Source organism: Pleurodeles waltl, chromosome 9 (assembly GCF_031143425.1).
Source record: "Pleurodeles waltl isolate 20211129_DDA chromosome 9, aPleWal1.hap1.20221129, whole genome shotgun sequence".
NCBI classification, from domain to species: Eukaryota; Metazoa; Chordata; class Amphibia; order Caudata; family Salamandridae; genus Pleurodeles; species Pleurodeles waltl.
The window spans coordinates 326,392,991-326,412,875 of record NC_090448.1 but is presented as its reverse complement, the minus strand read 5'-3'; the positions used below and the strand labels follow the sequence as shown (position 1 = coordinate 326,412,875).

General features: G+C 41.5%; 1 protein-coding gene across 4 annotated transcripts in view; it reads left to right on the top strand.

Annotated features, from left to right (window-relative positions):
- Nucleotides 1-19,885, top strand: part of UBA7 (ubiquitin like modifier activating enzyme 7) — a 912,980-nt gene that overhangs the window by 473,382 nt on the left and 419,713 nt on the right. For all 4 annotated transcript variants that reach the window (XM_069206847.1, XM_069206846.1, XM_069206844.1 and 1 more), the window contains one exon: nucleotides 16,773-16,964. In XM_069206847.1, the coding sequence (XP_069062948.1) occupies nucleotides 16,773-16,964 (192 nt within the window). The remainder of the gene's footprint in view (nucleotides 1-16,772; nucleotides 16,965-19,885) is intronic.

Sequence of the window (19,885 nt, the reverse complement as noted above, 5' to 3'; positions counted from 1 at the left end):
ATTAACAAATTTACAATACTTTGATATACAATGTAATGTGAAGAAATTATTTGCTATTAAATGACTTGGCAGTGGAGGTCTACTACATAGGACAATTAGGTAAATAAATCATATTCTTCAGCCTGCTGTAGAAGTGTGAAATACCACTATGGATACTTTTCAGACAGGTGTACATACAATTTGACTTTTCTGACCCAAAAATGACCATAGCAACTTTTCCTTCCTTAACATAAAGGTTGAAATCTTTTTGTCTCATTCACAAACCAGAGCCAGTGCCCACGATGATAGCTCTCACATTGTCATCCATGCCACAGGCCACGTGTCACCTAAAAGTCAACATTATCAGTTTTTCTGAGTCATTACGTAGCCAGTTTATGACACTCTTCCACAAAATTGACCATTATACATTGTCCTGCCAAAATATTGTATCCAGAATATGGATTACCACAATATCGTAAAGATAAGTATAGAGAGGTATGCATCGATTTACTCTTCTTAACTCCATGCATATGTATCTCAAGGATATTTATAATATAATAATGTTCAAGGTACAGAAATGTGGAAGAGCAAATCTATATTTACTGGTTTATTTGTACCTTGATGATATTGTAGCAGGTGATTTTTTTGTCACTCATATTGTAACATAAATCCCTCACAAACTAGTGTTTTGACAATGCTATTGTTTAAATTCCACCAGCAACTTCATAAATTGCACCTTAAAACAACGTATCTACCAGATGGAAACAAAAGTTTAGTCTCAATCACTTCTAATCAAATAATCTTTTTTATTCTTAATCGTGGCCTCTTCTGCTTCCCAGTTATGTTGCACTGTGTAAATACCACTACTTAAAATGCATACAGATATTCATATGTTCAAATTGCCTTTGTTCAAGAGGTGTAAGTCGCCATCAGAGACAAGTCTTTAGTTGGTTATTATTGAATGCACATATATTACTTTGTAATCCAGCTACCATCTTTCTTTATTTAACCACGGTGTTTTAGCCCTGATAGGGCTATATGCATCGATGTTCACTCACTTAATTGCCTACAATCTTCGATGCCCTATTTAAAAAAAAAAGTCTGTAGAGCGCCTTGCAGCATACACAAAGCAACAAACTCAGGTCAGAGTCACATTTCCTAAACTGCAAACAGACCAATTTTTGTACTCATGCTGTTTTTCTCTACAGGAAAAGGTGTGAGGTCTCTAGGCCATTACAGATCTTTATATATTATCTTATTGTCTTTGACACTCAAGGTGAATGACTATGCTTGTATAGCACGATGTTATTTAAGTAGTCTTTCAATACTGATTTAAGCCATTTGACATCAGAGTAATGAAACTGTGCCTAATGATGAAAAAGGGTAAGAAGTACTGTAATTTTAGATGATTCCTTAATTTAACACTTAGCAGGACAACAATTCACCTATATCCTAAAGAGGTAAGCCTGGAGCATGATGTCGTAAGGAGATCCACATGTTGATGTTATAAGTGAATGGTGGCATGGTTCAGGGCCTGAGAAGTTAAACAGTTTAAATGCTCTACAGGGGATCTCAAACAGTCCTCCTTAACAGCTACCAGAATCCAGTGTAGAATTTATTTTGCTTCTCAGATGTGATATTTTTGAGCAAAGCTGCAGGTCAGCCACACTAGAGTGTTTTTCACTTGATAAAGGCACACACCCTGCATGCAGAGTGTCACAGTAGTAAGTCTGGATTCTACTAGAGTGGCTTCCACATTCACCTGATGCCTGGAAGGTTGGAAGGTGTTGACAAAATTCTATGAATTCCGACCTGAATGTTCTTCAATATTTATGCTACTAGTCTTCCAAACACCGAGGCAACTCCTGCAGTAAAAGATCTACCTATTAATTTCCCTTCCTAGAATTTGAACACGAGTCTAGACAAATTGTGGCATTCAGCAGAGTTAAGACTGTTTTTTTTTCCAACACCTGTGAGTTGACTGTTATTGCTCTGTACAATTCATGATTTTTGGAGAAGTGGACTAAAAATCCCCTTTTGGCTAAAGTTGCAATCCATCCTAATAGTTCTCATCACTGCTCTGGGTTGACAATTTCCAACTACTAACGGATTCGGGGCCAAGAGTGAGATGTACTAAGTTACTGGTCATGATAACTATTCACAAATTGCATCTCTACTTTTTGCAGCCAGTATCTTTTTGCAAACCAACCTATGTATTAGGGTGCTTTATAAAAAAAAAAAAGTTTCATTTTTTTAAAAACCTCAATGACAGTTGCCTTAAAGGAATGCAAATGAGTTGCCACCCCAGATTAGGAGATGGAAATTTATGAATGCCTTGTGATAGGATCTGCAGTGTTAAACCTTTGATACATAGGGATCCGAATCTCAATTTGAAACAAATGTCCGCAGCACATCCCTTTCAAAATTGTGATTCAATATCCATTTGTAAACCCATTGAAGCAGTCGTAAAAACTTTGCCAACATCTAAAATGGACATAGACCATTCAAAATTTCTTTTTAGCGGTCTTTTGCATCTGTTAACATTTTTAGTACATTAGGCCCTAGGTCTCTAGGTTTGTTTCTCAAATAAAGGTGAATCTGGTAGAACATAGTGCTCATGATGCCACACATTTAATCTATTTCACTAACCAGACTCTGGATTCATGCTACCGTCCAATCATTTTCTCAGATCCAGTAGAGTCAAAAATTAGAACCAACCTCAATTCTTTACCAGCTCTCTTGGATATTAGCAAATGTGCATCAGATTTTGCCCTAAGAACAAAATATTCTTTAGAAAAAAAAAACTGTAAACCTTGCACTTGTATAGCGCACTACTCACCCGTAAGGGTCTCAAGGCGATGTACGCATACCGCTGTGGAACCCCTCCTGGCTTTTCCCTGTGAGGCGCCCACTCTTGGACAGCCCCAGGATGAAGCCAGGCATCCAAGTGCTGAGAGGGCCATTGTGGAGATTAAGCAAGCTATTGCCCAGAGTTACAGAGTGGGACCCATTAATTAGATGAGGCACTGAGGCGAGAATTAGCTGGTCCAAGGGAATTGAGCCCAAGACCCGACAAGGCGGGAATTGAACCCTGGTCCTAGGCCAGATCTCTGCATCAGGGTCTGCCTCTCTCACCATTGTGCCACACTTCTCTTTAGGACATTCTCTACACTCCACCCATGCTATTCATTATCAGAGTTCCATTCAGGACCTCTTATGGCACACTCACAAAATAGGTTTGTCTTTCACTGTGGATGTAAGAGTAGAAGTGTCTCCACCTCAACAATCTAGATAGTTCAGCGAAAAGGGCTTTAAAGGGCACTATGGTAATCCTGGATTTCAGATGGTGCCACTCAATGATTCTACCCATATAGAAAAGGCTTCTTGTACTTTACTTTCTTTTGCAGAGAAGCTGTTCACCTCTGTGATTCAGATCTTTGTGATTTCCAATAAGTGTCTTAGACAATATTTCAGTTCCATCCCTAATGCAACTTCAGGGATTGACAGATCCATTTCCAGACAAAGCTCTACATTTTTCATATCTATCTATCTTGCTGATCATGCTGTAGAAATATCTAATGTAGTCTTCCTTGAGGAACATGAGAAATAAACTTGTTGAGAAGCATACTCGTAGTTGCAAGGCTTTTCACTTGCTCCATTCTTTCTTGTGCTAGTTAGAAATTCAAACTGAGCAGTGCTTTGTTTTAATTTTTGGATCCAGGTTTGGATTTCGATCTCAATAGTTCTGTTGGTGTCTGCATGGTAGACATTGATATTCACACAGCTGTTCTTCCTGATCCATTGTAGACCAACAGAGAGAAAGTACCCTACTTACTTACTTCGTAGACTGGGGTAACCAGTCTTAACACAACATCAAAAAATGCTCTGGGGCTTTTAATCATTTTTAAATGGGGCAGTCCGCTAATCTGAAAGAACACTGATGATAATTGAAAAGAACAAAATAAGTATTAAATGAATTTTATTATATATATATTCCTTAATAACATGAAAAGTATTGGTGTACCCAAAATCTGTCAATTCAACGTGGCTGTAACTTGTCCTAAAGTTCCTCTGAGGATATTTCTTCTTCTCTGAAAACTTTTACTAGAAAACAGTAACAGAATATATAGATCAAAATGTGGATTCCACTAATCCATCACTTGGACTATAGGACTCTTTCACATATTGAATCCTAAACATGATTTACTGCCAAGTCGATCAAACAAGTAGGCCTGAGAACCTTTTTCTAAAATCAATATAGGTGTCAAGAAAATGGTATATAGTATCCACAGCACCAGACATTTCGCATCTTGCACTGCGTCAAAGAAACAGAGTGTTGTAAATGTGGAAATATCTGAGGGAAAGGATAAGGGGCAGAGGAAAGTGGTGGAGCTACCCGGGGGCTCCAAACCCCCTTCTACCCACATAAAAAAAGGACCAGCGATTCTGGGGTGGCACCACCCCACACAGCAAATATTTTTTTTTTAAAAGAGAAAGAAAAGGGCGAGCCGCAGATGCACTTCTTGGCTTCAAACCTATATTGCGGTCCACCCATTCTGCTACTGAGATCCACCCTTCCTGAAAGAAGAAAAATGTGGGGAAATAGCAACTCAACATTTAAAACTAAAAACGTAAGAACAAGGGAAAGTGTGAAAACAGGCAAGCAGAGTGGAGACTCCACCACAGGATAGTCACTTGTGATAAATGTGCATCAGTGGCCTTCCCAAAGTGGAATCCGGTAAAACGTGTAGCCATGTCAGGCATTGGTATAGTGTGCAAGAGCGGCTTGAAGGCATCTTTAAAGGAACACATCTACAATAACAATAAACCAGTCACTGCCAACCACTGAATGAATACCATGAAGACCATATATTCTCCACTCATAGTCCCAAACCATGAAAGGAAACCGAGGGAAAGAGAAACCCTCTTGGTCTTAAAACTGAACACAGTGATGTACAATTTAAATAAGAAGTCTGAATTACACCTCTTGCTCTAGGACGCTAGCCTGCTTCCGGGTCACCTGACTTCCTAATACAATAGACTATTATCTGTGGAATGCACACAAAATCATGTCTACCAATGCCTAACCCTTGGTCATTCTGTACATACTTGTATTTACTGTAATCCAACGGCGGCTTGTACCCTTTGAAAGTGGTGGGGCGATTGAAGTGCCCAAATACTTTGCACAAAAAAAATTACAAACCCTCCCTCCAAAAGCCCAAATTACACCATAACACTCACTATAAAATAAATACAACCACTACACTTACATGCATTACACAATTACATACAGTACATACACACATGAATTACACATTTAAAATAAAAATCTGCACTTACCCACAGGCTGCTCATCCTCCTCCGTGTTCTTCTGCTTTGCGAGAGGAAGAGCTCTCCTAACCAATCCAGATGCTGCTGTCATGCTGATAACCAGCATGAGAACAGCACCTAGATTGGATGGAGCAGCCTGGCTTGGATGCTTCTTTAGGCCCTAGAGGCGCAAGCTTGGTCTCCACCCAGCTATCTTAAGACAGCTGAGTGGAAAGCTTCAAAGTGTGCATGTCACTTTGGCCGACGCAAAACAGCCGGCCAAAGTGACATGCACACTTTGGAGCGTTCAGTCAAGGCACTGCTCCAGTCATCTGCTGGCAGCAGCAGAGGACACGCCCAGCATGACTTTGAGTTGGTACACGCTGTGCAGGTAAAAATAAAATGGCAATGAAATCTTTTCATTGCCATTTTATTTTTGCCTGCGTGGCTCGAAGCGGGCGGTTTCTTCTCCCCTGCCCTCGAGAAGAAATCGCCGCTGTTGTAATCTTTGCTTGCTACCAGAATATTTTCATGATTTTTAATACAGTTTAAAAATCTACATACTTAATACAGTATTAATCCTAATACTTTCACTTTTTGTTGGAATAACTATTGATGTCTCTTGTATACTTACCTTTGCTATTACACTCACTTTCAACATAAGTACCTTCAAAGATGACTAATTTGCTTACTATTGACATTGCTTATCTATTCTTGAATGGACTAATTCTTAAATTGATTTTAATGTTTAAATGTCTTAAAATATAGAGGATTTCTTACAGTAAGTTTGATACACATTTGTGCAATAGGGTTGTCCCATAATCAAAGACAGTCTACTACCCCTTCGGTAACATACATCTCTAATGACATAAACAATCATACTGCTCACCGATTAGTGATGGACCTCCACAGATTTGTATACATAATGGATCAACAAATGACTTAAGTAACTTAATTTGATTAATCAACCATACATTAAAATGTAATATGATTAAGTGGGCAGTTTGAAACTGATCAAACTGCCGCTTCCTCTAACAGAATGAAGTGTACATACGCTGTCACAAGAGCACTGCTCCTAAACCTTAAGACACACAGATTCTACTAACATAGTTCATGTTGCTGTGACATAGACCCATCCCCACTTCTAAACCCAATTAAGAACTACATTTCCCACGTCCACACACTACAACGGGACTGTCGCTAGACCACAGAAAAGACCATAGGAAGCCCCTCTTTCAAGCATCACAGATGGTAAACGTGCACTCCTACAACCTCCTGTGTTTTCTACCTAACCATGGCATTGCTATGTATCTTTTTCTTCTCATGCAGTCTATGGGAGAATCTATGGAGTCTAATCATAAGGTACCTGAAAAGATGGTCTCCATTGCCTTTGTCAGCATTTTCCAATAAATACACCCGGTCCCCTGTTTGTCTCCTGAATACTAATCTTACAAATCAATCCTTGACTTAGGGCAGTAGGTGAGGTAGGAGATTCCTTCTTGCTTCTTGTGCAGGCTGAAAACTCTTCATCCTCAGAGGATGCAGAGCCAGGGGAAATGTTGCAATTGCTAGAAGGAGCTGGAGAAACAATGTTGCAAAGTGGAGCCATCGCTGGAGTTGCAGATTGTTTGTTCCTGGAGGGTCCAGTTGCTGTCCCGGTGGCCAGAAGATTAAGTAAACGATGCAGAGTAGTCCTGCTGGAATTCTGAACATCGAATCTGAGGACCAACCAGGAGGGAGACCCTAAATAGCCAAGGAAGGGGGTTTGGTCACCTAGCAGGGTGACCACCTAACAGGAGGGGGCTATGATGTCTCCTACCTGACCTGGCCAGTCAGATGCTCCTAGGGACACAGTCAATTGTAGATTCAAGATGGCAGAACCAAGTGGCCACTTGGAGGAGCTCTGGGCACCACCTGTGTGGTGGTGATGGACAGGGGAGTGGTCACTCCTCTTTCCATTGTCCAGTTTCACGCCAGAGCAGGGACTGGGAGTCCCTGGACTGATGCACACTTGTTTATGCAAGGAGGGCACCAAATGTGCCATTCAAAGCATACCGGTGGCTTGGGAAGGCTACCCATCCCAAGCATTGTAACATCCATATGCAAAGGGAGAGAGGGTGTTGCCTCACACTCCCAAAGAAAATCTTTTGTTCTGCCTTCCTGGGCTTGAGCTGGTCAAGCAGCAGGAGGGCAGAAACCTGTCTGTAGGATAGCAGCCGCAGGGGCAGCCCATTAAAACCCTGCAAACTGGAAGGAGCAAAGCTGGGGTCCTCTAAGGAGCCCCCAGAGTGCAAGGAATCATACAGTCAATACTAGAAACAGTACTGGGGTATGATTCCGACATGTTTAATACCAAAAATGTCCAGGTTCGGAGTTACCATTTTGTAGTTTGACATAACTTTGACCTATGCCCAGTACACAGGTAAAAAGGCTTCCCCGCACTCACGAAGTCCAGGGAAGTGGAGCTGGAGTTCGTGGGGGCACCTCTGCTCATGCAGGGGTGCCCTCACACACATGTACTTGCACTCTGCCCTCTGGGCTAGGAGGGCCTGCCATAGGGGGTGACTTACAGTGACCTGTAGTGAAAGGGTGCATGCACCTTTTCATGCACGCTGCAATGGCAGGCCTGCAGACACATTTTGCATGAGCTCTCATGGGTGGCACAATACATGCTGCAGCCCATAGGGAACCCCTGGTGCCCCAATGCCCTGGGTACCTAGGTACCATATACTAGGGACTTACTTGGGGGCACCAGTATGCCAATTGTGGGGTGTACTAAGTCAGGAGCAACCAAATTTAGAAGGAGAGTGTACAGTCCCTGGAGTCCTGGTTAGCAGGATCCCAGTGAACACAGTCAAAAACACACTGACAGCAGACAAAAAGTGGGGTTAACCATGTCAAAAAGAGGGTAATTTCTTACAATAGGTATACAGTAACTTTCCCTCATACACTTAATTAACTTAATTTCATTCACTGGCACTCACATCTGACACAGAACTATCACTTTTGATTCATCCTGATTAGAGAATAAAGTGTCATGGTTTGCTGTGCCACTACTCCACGCCTCTGCATGTCAATGTTGTGATATGTCTTATTGAGGGAATAATTAATGTCAAATGCTATTCCAGCCTCGATAAACCACACTACTTAATAGAGAAAGGGCAAAATATGTAGACTAAGTCATTCAAGTGATGACTAAAGATGGGTGTATGATGAAACAAAAATACAACAAGAATTCAAGCCACAAATTGAATTACATCTTTATATTTCCATGCGATTCACCCATGTCTGTCCTATATCTACTCAACTTTCACCCTCCAATGTTCTTTTTATTTACAGTCTCTTGTTTACACCTTCCTAGCCCCTCCTACATTAACCAATTGAAGGGTCTCAGTTCTCCCATACTTTGCCTATTCCAGTTTATGCTCCCTCTACAGCAAAAAAAGTGCAGCTGGTGTTCGTTTACACATCTTCTACACCAACATTCAAAGTGCCGCCGGTGTTAATTTATATATCTCTTACCCCATTACTGAAAGTGATGCCGATGTCTATTTATAAACCTCCAACACCAACGCTCAGTGCCACAGGTGTCCATTTATATACCTTCTACACCAACACTCAGTGCTGTTGGTGTCTTCCAACCTCAACGCTTCCATGCCCACTTGTACCCCAGTTTCCTTTTCATCTGTTCACCTGCCGTTATCGTAAGCCTTTCTTTTTACCATTACTGTCCTGCACCACCTGCACTCCATCACTCATTTATTTAGCTTTAGTTTGTTTTGCATTTTGTGACATGCAGAATTGCCTATCTTCTTGTCGATATTTTGTGGCCCCAACAATTTAGTTTTTGCTTTTTGAACTCCTCACATCACCTCCATTGCTTAGTCTTGAAACACCCCAACTCAAATATCTACACTTCCACAAAGTCACCTACTCTTGTGACACCATTCCACGCAACCACTTACTTTTATCCATTACTCTTGTGCCCTCCTGTCCTCCAACATTCCCTTGATTCCAGATTGACCATTTCAGCACCCTCTACAAATTACCTTATGACGGTCTTCCCTTGAACAGGCCAATCGCCCACTTTTAACAACTTCCTTCTGCAGCTTGCTCCTTACAACCTGCTGCATAGTAATTGCCAACTTCCTTTCTCCACCGAGCTCATCTCTACATCATTTGTCCCCCTAACAAGATCTCTGACCAAACCCCTTACAGTAGCATGCATTGCCACGTCTCCCTATCAGGGTAAAAAAGACAACCAGAACTCCAACAATCCAGTATTAACTCATGTAGCAGCTCTTTCCGGTGGTGCTTCTGTTACCTTTACATTCTTCTAACTCGATCCTAAAATTACATAATGCCCTATTGTACAACATTCTTATTAAAGGACCAACTTCGCCCGATGGCAGTAACTGTACATTTGCCAAACACTTTAATTCAAGACTGTGGTAGGACGCCCTTAGAAAGGATGCTATGACATGGAAAGTCACTCACTGTATACAGACAGCATGAGTTCCAGCCTCGCTCTTATTACTGCTGCAAAATATGTTATGTCCTGTAGGAAATCACCCTCTTTTTGGCATGGTTACCCAAACTTTTAGCCTGCTGTCAGTGTGCTTTGACTGTTTTCACTGGGAACCCTTATAAGTCCCTAGTATATGGTACTTAGGTACCCAGGGCATTGGGGCATCAGGGGTTCCCCGTGGGATGCAACATGTATTGTGCCACCCAGGGGAGCCCATGCAAAATGTGCCAGCAGGCCTGCCATTGCATCCTGCTTGAAAAGGTGCATGCACCCTTTCACTACAGGTCACTGCACCAGGTCACTGTAAGTCACCCATATGGTAGGCCTTCCTAGCCCAGATGGCAGTGTGCAGGTACCTGTGTGTGAGGGCACCCCTGCGAACTCTAGCTCCATTGCACTGGACTTCGTAAGTGCGGGGAAGCCATTTTACCCACATACTAGACACAGGCCACTGTCCAGCTACATAATGGTAACTCCAAACCCGGGCATGTTTGGTATCAAACATGTCAGAATCATACTCCAATACTGTTGCCAGTATTGGTTGTATGATTCCATGCACTCTGGGGGCTCCTTAGAGGACCCCCAGCATTGCTCCTACCAGTCTTCTGGGGTTTTCCAGGCAGCTTACGCTGCTGCCACCCCTGCGACTGGTTTCTGCCCTCCTGCTGCTTGACCAGCTCAGGCAGCGGAAGGCAGAACAAAGGATTTCCTGTGGGAGAAGGAGGTAATACTCTCTCCCTTGGAAATAGGTGTTACATGGCTTGGGAGGGGTAGCCTCCCCAAGCCACCGGTATGCTTTGAAGGGCACATTTGTTGCCCTCCCTGCATAAACGAGTTGGCACCACTCCAGGGTCCCTGGTCCCTGCTTTGGCACGAAACTGGACAAACAAAAGGGTAGTGACCACTCTCCTGGCCATCACCACCCCAGGGGTGGTGCCCAGAGCTCCTTCAGGTGGCCACTTGATTCTGCCATCTTGAATCCAAGGTGGGCACAGGCCCCTGGGAGCATCTGAGTGGCCAATTCAGATACGTGATGTCACAGCTCCCTCCTGATAGGTGGTCACCCTGCTAGGTGACTAATCCCCCTTCCTGGGCTATTTAGGGTCTGCCTCATGCAAGATTCCAGCAGGACTCCTCTGCATTGTTTATTTAATTTTCTGGCCACTAGGATTGCAACTGGACCCTCCAGGAACCTACAATCTACAACTTCAGCGACAACTCTGATCTGCAACATTATTTCTCTGGCTACTTCCATCAACTGCAACATTTCCCCAGCTGTGCATCCTCTGAGGGCAGCGAGTCTTCAACCTGCAAAAGAAGTAAGAAGGAATATCCCTTGGACTGCAGGAGTCACTCACTCCCCTGCATTTGCAGGCACCAACTGTAATGACGACCGGCTGCGTGGATCTGCTCTCCTCCGGAACTGCGTGGATCCTGCATCACAGGTAATGGTCCCCTCGGTTCTCTCTACCAGCTGTCCAACTTGGGAAGTGGTAAGTCCTTGCCTCTCCTAGCAGAACAGTACCCCTATGCACCGCGACTCTTGCAGCTACCAAGGCTTGTTTTCCCCTCCAAGGGATCTTCAGGCTCCGTGCAGCCCCAGCCCTCAGCACTCCTTCCTACAAAGCACAGTCTCGGGCCTGCTGCTCCAGCGACGTGGGACGCCTCTTCAGGTGTGCTGAGTGGGCCTCACTGCGATTCCTGTGCCTGTTGCCAATAGGTTGCCTGTAGGGGTTGCATCCTATTCTTGGTACTCTCCCAGCTGCTGAGGGTCACCCCAGACTCCCCTGCTTGGGTCATACGAGTTTGGACCTTGCCATATGACTAGTTCCAGGATGCTTTTTCCGGTCCTGGGAGGACCTGGCCTGGAAGTTAAGGCTGGACTGTTCCCATGGGAGCAGGGTCAAGATTGATTTGCATATGGCTGCTTTCAAACTGGGGTGGCATGGTGGGAAAAAAAATAATGTATTGGAATGCAGCTCGAGCGATTGCCAGTGGCTGAGATTAATTCAGGCATTCCATCCATCACATTGTTGTTTTTGCGTTTGCTCCCAATGCAGTGTCAATGCTCATTTTGATGAGCAACCCTTTGTTGTTTATTTGCCTTTTGCTTCTTTGGTGCAATTATCCCCTCTCACAATTCTCATATTAATAATCTAACCTTAAAATTATGAAAGGCCCAGTTTCTCAATTAAAGAAAAGTGACTTGCTTTTGGTAATTCTAGCACTTTATGGCCCTCATTAATGGTCCAGTGTTTCCCAACCCTTGAGCAAACGAATTATAGGTTATGTAAATGTTAGCACACCCGCTAATGACTGTGAGAAATTAAGCTCACACACCTGGTTAAATTTTGGTAGGTCAAACCTGCTAGAACTTAGTAGGTGGAGGGGAGGCTATTACCACAACATTCAGATTTTTATGTGGGAAGCAGCAGAATCTGCATTGTATTCCCTATTATTGGGGAATACTTTACCAAAGGTGCTATTTATCGCACCCCATAAATTATTACGAATGCAGTGTCTGATTTTATCAGGGGCACCCTCCTCTGGGCCACTGAAAGCTTTAGCTGGTTCTCATTAGTTAACAGCATCAACCATCTGAGGCCCTGCTACAGCTTGAAAGGGTACTTTTGGTTAGTCTTCATACATGAATCTGAAAAATGAGTGCAGCCTACATTACAAGTAAAAAATTGTTTTGTTTCTGTCAGGAATGGTTGAATGTATGGGAGCTTTTTAATACTCCTCATTGGCTGCATAAATTCAGTTTTCTAGTAAAAGTAATAAATTAGGAGGTGATTCTCCCATTCAGACCCATTATATATAAAAGTATTTCATGGGTATTAAATGAGTAAATCCTGATCTGCCGTCACTTATTGAAGACAGTCAGCAAATATTCAGATGCTAATGTCTCTAGGAACACATGTCTGTGGTTCTAGCGTTGAATAAAATCTTCTATGCGTCTAAATGGTGCTACTCCTGGTTTTATGGCATTTATTTTTTTTCTTGTTGAAATTTCCAGCTGTATTTCTCCATGTTTGTTTTTTGCCCTTGTTACCAGTATTTATCCATGTTTAAATTGTCAGGTGAACAAATGAAGTTGAAACCAGTACCATTCCACTATTCCATTATTTCGGTGATAAATGTCATTCACATTTGTATGCCTTTCGACTTTTAGTTATGACAGCAACCACATAGATAAAATAAAAATACACTCATCTGAAAACATTAGCTTTGTCATACAAACACATGCACACATATACTCTTTAACCTTTTTTAACAACTGGAACTGTCAGTCTGCAAATGTGCTTTCATGACTGACACGTCGAGTTTATCTAAAGAAGGCCCAGGTTCCTTTTTTCTGTTTTTGAAAATAAATACAGACAAGGAAGTACGCTGTATTCTCTATTTATGTTTAAACATCAGTAAAAATGTAAAACTAGGAGCTTTCTCTATAAATGGGGCAAGGTCATTCCTGCCCACAGTTCATCTAACACCTATTGCTTAAGCTGTTGCTATCAATGATCTCCTGATGGAGTAAGTGGATAGGTGAAATAGCCTGCACATTGCTGACTGCACAGTGTAATGGCAATTCCTAAAGCCACAGAAAACAGTGCCTCCCTATTAGTATTCTCTAGAGGGCTTCTTTTCCTAGAGCCAGTGCCATTTTGCCTGACATTAAGATGGTCACTTACTTGACTCCATATGAATACATAAATTGCCCGGAGTATACACCTTTGATGCAGTCCTTTGCTCCCACTGTTCCTTCTGAATATGACACTTCATGGAGTTTAAGAAACATGTCCTCTGTTGCCACACTCATTGTTAATTTTTTTTTATAATTTAGACAATATGTTGCAGTTTTAATGATCTTATAGTTCTTATCGCACGTCCGTTGATATCTCTGCTGTTGAACTACTCAGATTACATAGGCTGTACAATGTTCATTGTGGGAGTGGCGGAAGGGATGCCTTCTCCAATCTGTGCCCTGTTTTTTTGGTGGGCAATTTGAAATTTAAGGTGAGGCTGAAAGGTTTGTTTGCTCAGTAACATAGGAGTTTGTTCTCAACAGTTTACGAGAAGCAGTGTGAACAAAGATTGATTTGTTGCAGTTTCAACCTTTTCCCAGCCTTCAAAACTTTACTATCTATCACACGCTAACATTTTCAAAAGTACACGCTAATGCTGTGAATCGGATGTATGGCAGATTATCTAGTGAAGTATCAGTTTCATTTAGAATCAAGACGGTACACAGAAAAAACTTTTTTGATCACGCAGTATAACCTGGAAAGTGACTGTATGAAGTCTTTTGTAAAATTCTCGAGCCCTTTATAGACAAATATTCTACAACTCTCGCGAACACTTCTATGATAATATGATTCCTCGGGTGCCTAGAGCTTCCATTGACGTTTATGATGTGCATGTTGAAGAGGTTTAACAGGGTACTCACAAAAGAGAACATCAAATCTACATAGAGATAAAATGAGGAGCTGTAAATTAAATTAAAAGGAACAGCTAACAAATGTGTACAGAATGTCCGGTTTTAAATGACTAAGTAATTGCATAGGAATAGAAATAATTGATTTGTTTCTATGACAGCCGATCCCACAGTAAAGCTATATTTGTCCCAAATTTTCTCTTAATGTACAGATTTCTAGCAATATATCAGTAGTTTGAGATTTGGCCTAGTACAATATGAAAGTCAAGTGACGTAACAGTCATTTGCAATCATTACTTTTAAAGTCAAGTGACAGAACAGTAATTCCCAAATATTACTGTTAAAGTCAATTGACAGAACAGTCATTCTTGCCTATGATATGATGGTGAATGTATAAAACTATACATCTTTGACAAGTGATTGTAGTATAAAGAAGAGCTGTAAAATGATAGTTTATTAAAAAGCAGAATAATTTTCTATTGAAAATAGATATTTGCGATATCTTACTTTTAATGCTACTCACATAGGAACAGGAAATAGCTACAAAGCAGTTGCCAAAGTCTATCGGTAGAAATGAAACACAGGCAAACCTGGTAAAACTTACTGCTTTATTGCCTGGATGTGTTTACTGTTCAATATTTTCTTTGGCTGCCATTGATTTAAAATAGCTTGTACTCAAAATGTATTTTGTCATGACATCGAGGACAATAATAGAAATATTAAATGCATTATAGCTATAGTTTGTATTGCCCATTTTCTGTTTTTTTAGGCATGAACACCACACCCGGGGACCACTGCAACTTTGAACATACATATGGCATAAATAATCGAAGATTACTTTGGTAGTACGGTCGTCGTACAGTATACAGTGCATGACAGTCTGTCATCTTAGCTGCAGTCAGTCAATCTTATTTAGGATCCATTAAAAATTTAGGGATACCATTGAAATATTTGTTTTAATTAATGAATTTAGTTCACATCAAACTTATTTTAAGTTAGTGTAACCCCAATGTTTCCAGTAGGTTAATGTAAAAAAGTGAATAATAAAGTAAAATGTGTTAAACACATCAAGATAGGTGTGCTTACATATTTTTTCAAAGATGGACGTTGAAACGTAGATTTGAAGATGATTAGCAAAACACTTATTTGAAATTACATTTGGTGCCAAGATCAAATACTGTATTTTGCTTCTTTCTTAGCTTGTGGACAACACCTGTACTAGCACAAAACATTCAGTTTCCTTGCAGAATAAATCAAATTATGTATTATAAAATCAGTTGAAATTTTTCCCAGAGAGAAGGTAAAGTAGCCCATGTATGCACATACTGACTCCCCATTTTCCTCTTTATATTTGCTCAGAAATGTAGTTTTGCACTGCATAATTTGATCTGTGTAGTAAAGGGGTTAGTTTACATTGAATAATATTCCATTGAGAAGTCATAAAACCTTTAACCTAGAATGGTGGAACACTGAGAACGTTGCTGTATGTGGACATTTAAATAATATGGATGCTAAGCATAGTCCTGGCTCATAATACACCTTAATGTGAGAATAATTTCAGATTCCTATGACAAAAGTGAATTCTTTCTTGTTATATGTACTTATGACTGCTGTGATCCAGTCTTCTATTGCACTTAGCTTCAAGATCTTTTCTGGATTTGCAATTCATATGCTCTGATCTCAGGTGACCAGTTAAGCCAAGTTTATATAAATAGTTTCTTCCTCAGTGAAATGGTCAAATGGGAGGCATGTAAAGAAAGCATTGCTTGTGTCTGAATCATAACTGCAGCCACATTTATGATTGGGCACTCCTTTCCACCCGACCAAATAAACCTTGCATAGCCTTGTGTGTGAACAATATATATTGAAATTTAAATTCCCATGTGGCCATTGTTATCCAAATTGTGGAGCGATTTCAAGTATGTGTTCCCACTCACTCCTAAACATAGTAATTTCTAGTCCCTTAATCCTGAAACGAGTAACAGTACTTAATGTAAACTCCTATGACTAATTTATTTCCTTTTTTTCTTTTTGTCCTATTTCTTACACCATTCCTATGACCTCCTTCTTCACTGCTCCTTGCTCATCATCCACCTACCATTTGTCCACCCCATCACTCTTGCTCTTGTCTCAACATAAATTAATTTACTGAAAGAACGTAGTATGCACTAGTTTCTTTCTACATGCTCCCCACCGTTATTCTGTCCTCCCCAGCCCATTATAACATTAAAACCAATCTTCTATCCACTTCCCACCCCCCTTCTTTAGTTCCTGTTTTTCTTGCTCTTCTCAATTTCTTCTTTCCCCAGTGTTCCATGCCTCCATTCTCTCTCACACACTTTGTGTTTTCCTCTCCTATATCCCTCTCCAACTGTCCCCTTCCTTCACCATCTTCCAACCCTTCTCCCGTCAACAACCATTATTTCTCTTCTTCCTTTGTCTCAACCTTTGTCCAATCATTTCTCTGTCATTTCATCTTTCCCAATCTTCTCCTTATTTTTATTCCTTTTCCTTCTACAGAGCAAACTCATTGCTGGTAAAATAATCCCAGCCATTGCTACGACCACCTCAGCCGTTGCTGGCCTGGTATGCCTGGAACTCTACAAACTGGTGTTGGGGCTGAAACACATCAGCTCATACCGGAACAGCTCACTCGAGCTGGCCCAATTGCTGTTTGCCTTCTTCGAGCCACTACGAGCGCGTCCCAAAAAGGTAAGCAATCTGCCAAACCGACAACACCGATCGATGCACTAGTACTTACCAAGAAAGTAAGCATCTTCTACTACAATCCTCACAAACAGTCACTTGAAAGGTAAGTGTATTCTGTGCCCGCACGTTCCAACCACCATCCTGCACGCGGTAACACGCTCCTGTAGATCTGAAATATAATCTAAAAGAAAATTAGCAAACTCCGGGCCTCATACACAATGTTGTGAATTATTCATGCTCCACCCTATGATTCGTTCTCCTCAAATACATTTACCAGATGCCAGATTTAGAGCAAGGCTACATTAGGAAGCCATCAACAATGGTAGTCAGAGAAGAAAAGCCTGCTTTTAGAGGCAGTAGTTGTTACCGTATGTTATGGGCATGAAAACCCCACAGTGCCAAGAGTGAAATAACACATTACAGCGACCTTCCCCTTTACATTACTCACACAAGCTAGTCTGTCCAATAGCTGGGCCATTTTAATTATGTTCACTCTTCTTCGAAAAACATGTATGACCCTTTTTGTGATCTTAGATGATTCCAAGAGTTATTGAGTGACAGACTGCATTTGGCATACTCGCAGCAGCCAGGTGCTTATTTACAAGCGTTTTTAAAAAAAGAAGTAAGACATTTTATATAAAGGTACAGGGACCAACAGCTTGAAAAAAGTGGGCAAACTCTCTGTATTTAATGCATGTATCCACTAAGAATATGAGCTAGCATGTAGAAGCATATTTCTTTCCATGAGCCTTGTCTATGGTAGATATTTTGCCACTGAATTCACTCCTGCATCATTTTTAGTAGTAATTTACATATTGGTTAAAAAAATACTTTTCATTCTGCGTGATGATTGGCACAAATTATAGGAAAACCAAACCTGTTCTAATATCCAGAAGCTAAAAAGAAGTTAAGAGGATGGTTTCAGGTTTGTAGATGCACATTAACAAAAAGGACGTAGCAATTGCATGTTAAGACCATGAAGGAACTCAAGAGTAGAGTTAAAGGCTCATTATTAAGTCCTTTCCAAAGGATGTTTATAAAAAGGCAATACGTCTGACGCACTTCTAATGGTCATCATCCCTACCCTCTTCCCATACCACTGTCAAGTGCACTGTCTCTGTGTTAATTGTGGGGGCCACGTCGAGGGAAAATAATCCATGGCGAAAGGTTCACCATTCCCTGAGAGCATGGTGAACCTGTGGTCACTTCTATGATTTCTGAAGATAGACCTCCAATGTGAAGGACCTTTCTTCACAGAATTAATGCCCTCCACATGCTCGGAGTGTTCTCAGTACTTAGGGACATATGTAAGATTTTGCTTTCCAGGGTAGTTACAATGGTGGTCCTTGACAGAAGAGATATCAGTAAAAATGCTGCCAGAGGGACTGCCCTAATTTTTGGCAAGACCTACAATGGAATGTCCACTGGCGTTGGGTATGCCAGAAAAATACTTGGCCTAAGTACAATTGCTTCCTAAGGGGAGCGACCCTTGCCTAAGGGGTCGCTCCCCATACATAAAAACATAAAGTAAATAAAAAAATATATATGTCCCTGGTGTCTAGTCTTTTCTTCCCCCCATGAGGGCAGATCGGCCTAATTATAATAGGCCGATATGCCCCCGGGGGGGGCGGAAAAGGCCTAAAAATATTTTGCCTCCCTGGGGAGCGGCCCTTGCCCAAGGGGCCGCTCCCCTTATGCATAAATGTAAACAAATACAATTTCCCGGGTGCCTAGTGGGCATTTCTACTGCAGCAGAAATGCTTGTATAGACATGAAAGGAAAGGCTTTTCGTTTCATGGCTTTGCCTGCCCCCTCCCAACCGTGGCCGAGGGCGAGCCCAGCTCATCCACGGCACCTGAGGGGTTAAAAGGAAAATTAAGGGAAAATAGGATATTATCAGCCAATAGGCTGCCACTTAAAACACAAGAGAGAAAACTGATACTGTGCCTTTAAGACACCCCAAGTCTCCATGTATCCTATCATGCCTCACAGGTGAGTTCGGTCAGTTCATTTTTTATGGTGACATGAAGTCTTGTACCACAAAGAGTGCGAGAGCTGCTATAAGGATTTGTCTAAAGAGTTGGGTGGGTTGCTTATTACTTTGATGATGATTCCCCTGGAAGAGCACTAGGATTACAGGTAAACAATCATCAATGGCCATAAGCACTGAATAGAATAGCAAGCCTATCCCACAAACCTGCCGGCGAACCAAACAATACCAGCAGTCACAATTATCCACAAAGATTCCTCAAGGAAGCCTGCCCTACTTAGGTATCTGCTTTTGAGTCTTAGTCTAGACAGAAACACCTAGCAAAAGTATGGATAGACCTCCAAGTTGCAGCTTTACAATCTCAGAAAATGTTTATGTTCCTTAATAAGGCAGCTGTTGCCCCTTTACTCCTGGTAGAATGGGCTTTAGGTCTGGCAGGTAAGTGTTTATTGTTTAACTGATAGGAAATCACTATAGAGGAAAATATCCAGTTTAAAATTGCTTACTTGGAGGAAGCTATGCCTGTTCTCATTGGACCATAGTTGACAAAAAGATGATCTGACTTTCTGATATCCTTAGTTTTATCCAGATAAAACTTTAATACTCTTTTAACAACCGAAGAATGTAAGGCTCTTTCCGCTGGGGTAGGGGGATAAGGAAAGAAAGTTGGTTATGAAATAGTTTGGTTTATGTGGAAATCAGAGACCACCTTGGAGAGAAAGATAGGATGAGTTCTCATGACCACCCTATTAGATTGAAAGACCATATATGGTTCTTTGGCACACAAAGATTGCATTTCACTGACTCTATGCACTGAAGTAGGGCTACTAGAAAAGCCGCTTTCCATGTAAGATGTTGTAAAGAGGCTCTGTTGTTTCAAAATGAGGACCCATGAGTTTTGAAAGGACGAAATTAAATTCACACGGAGGTGAAG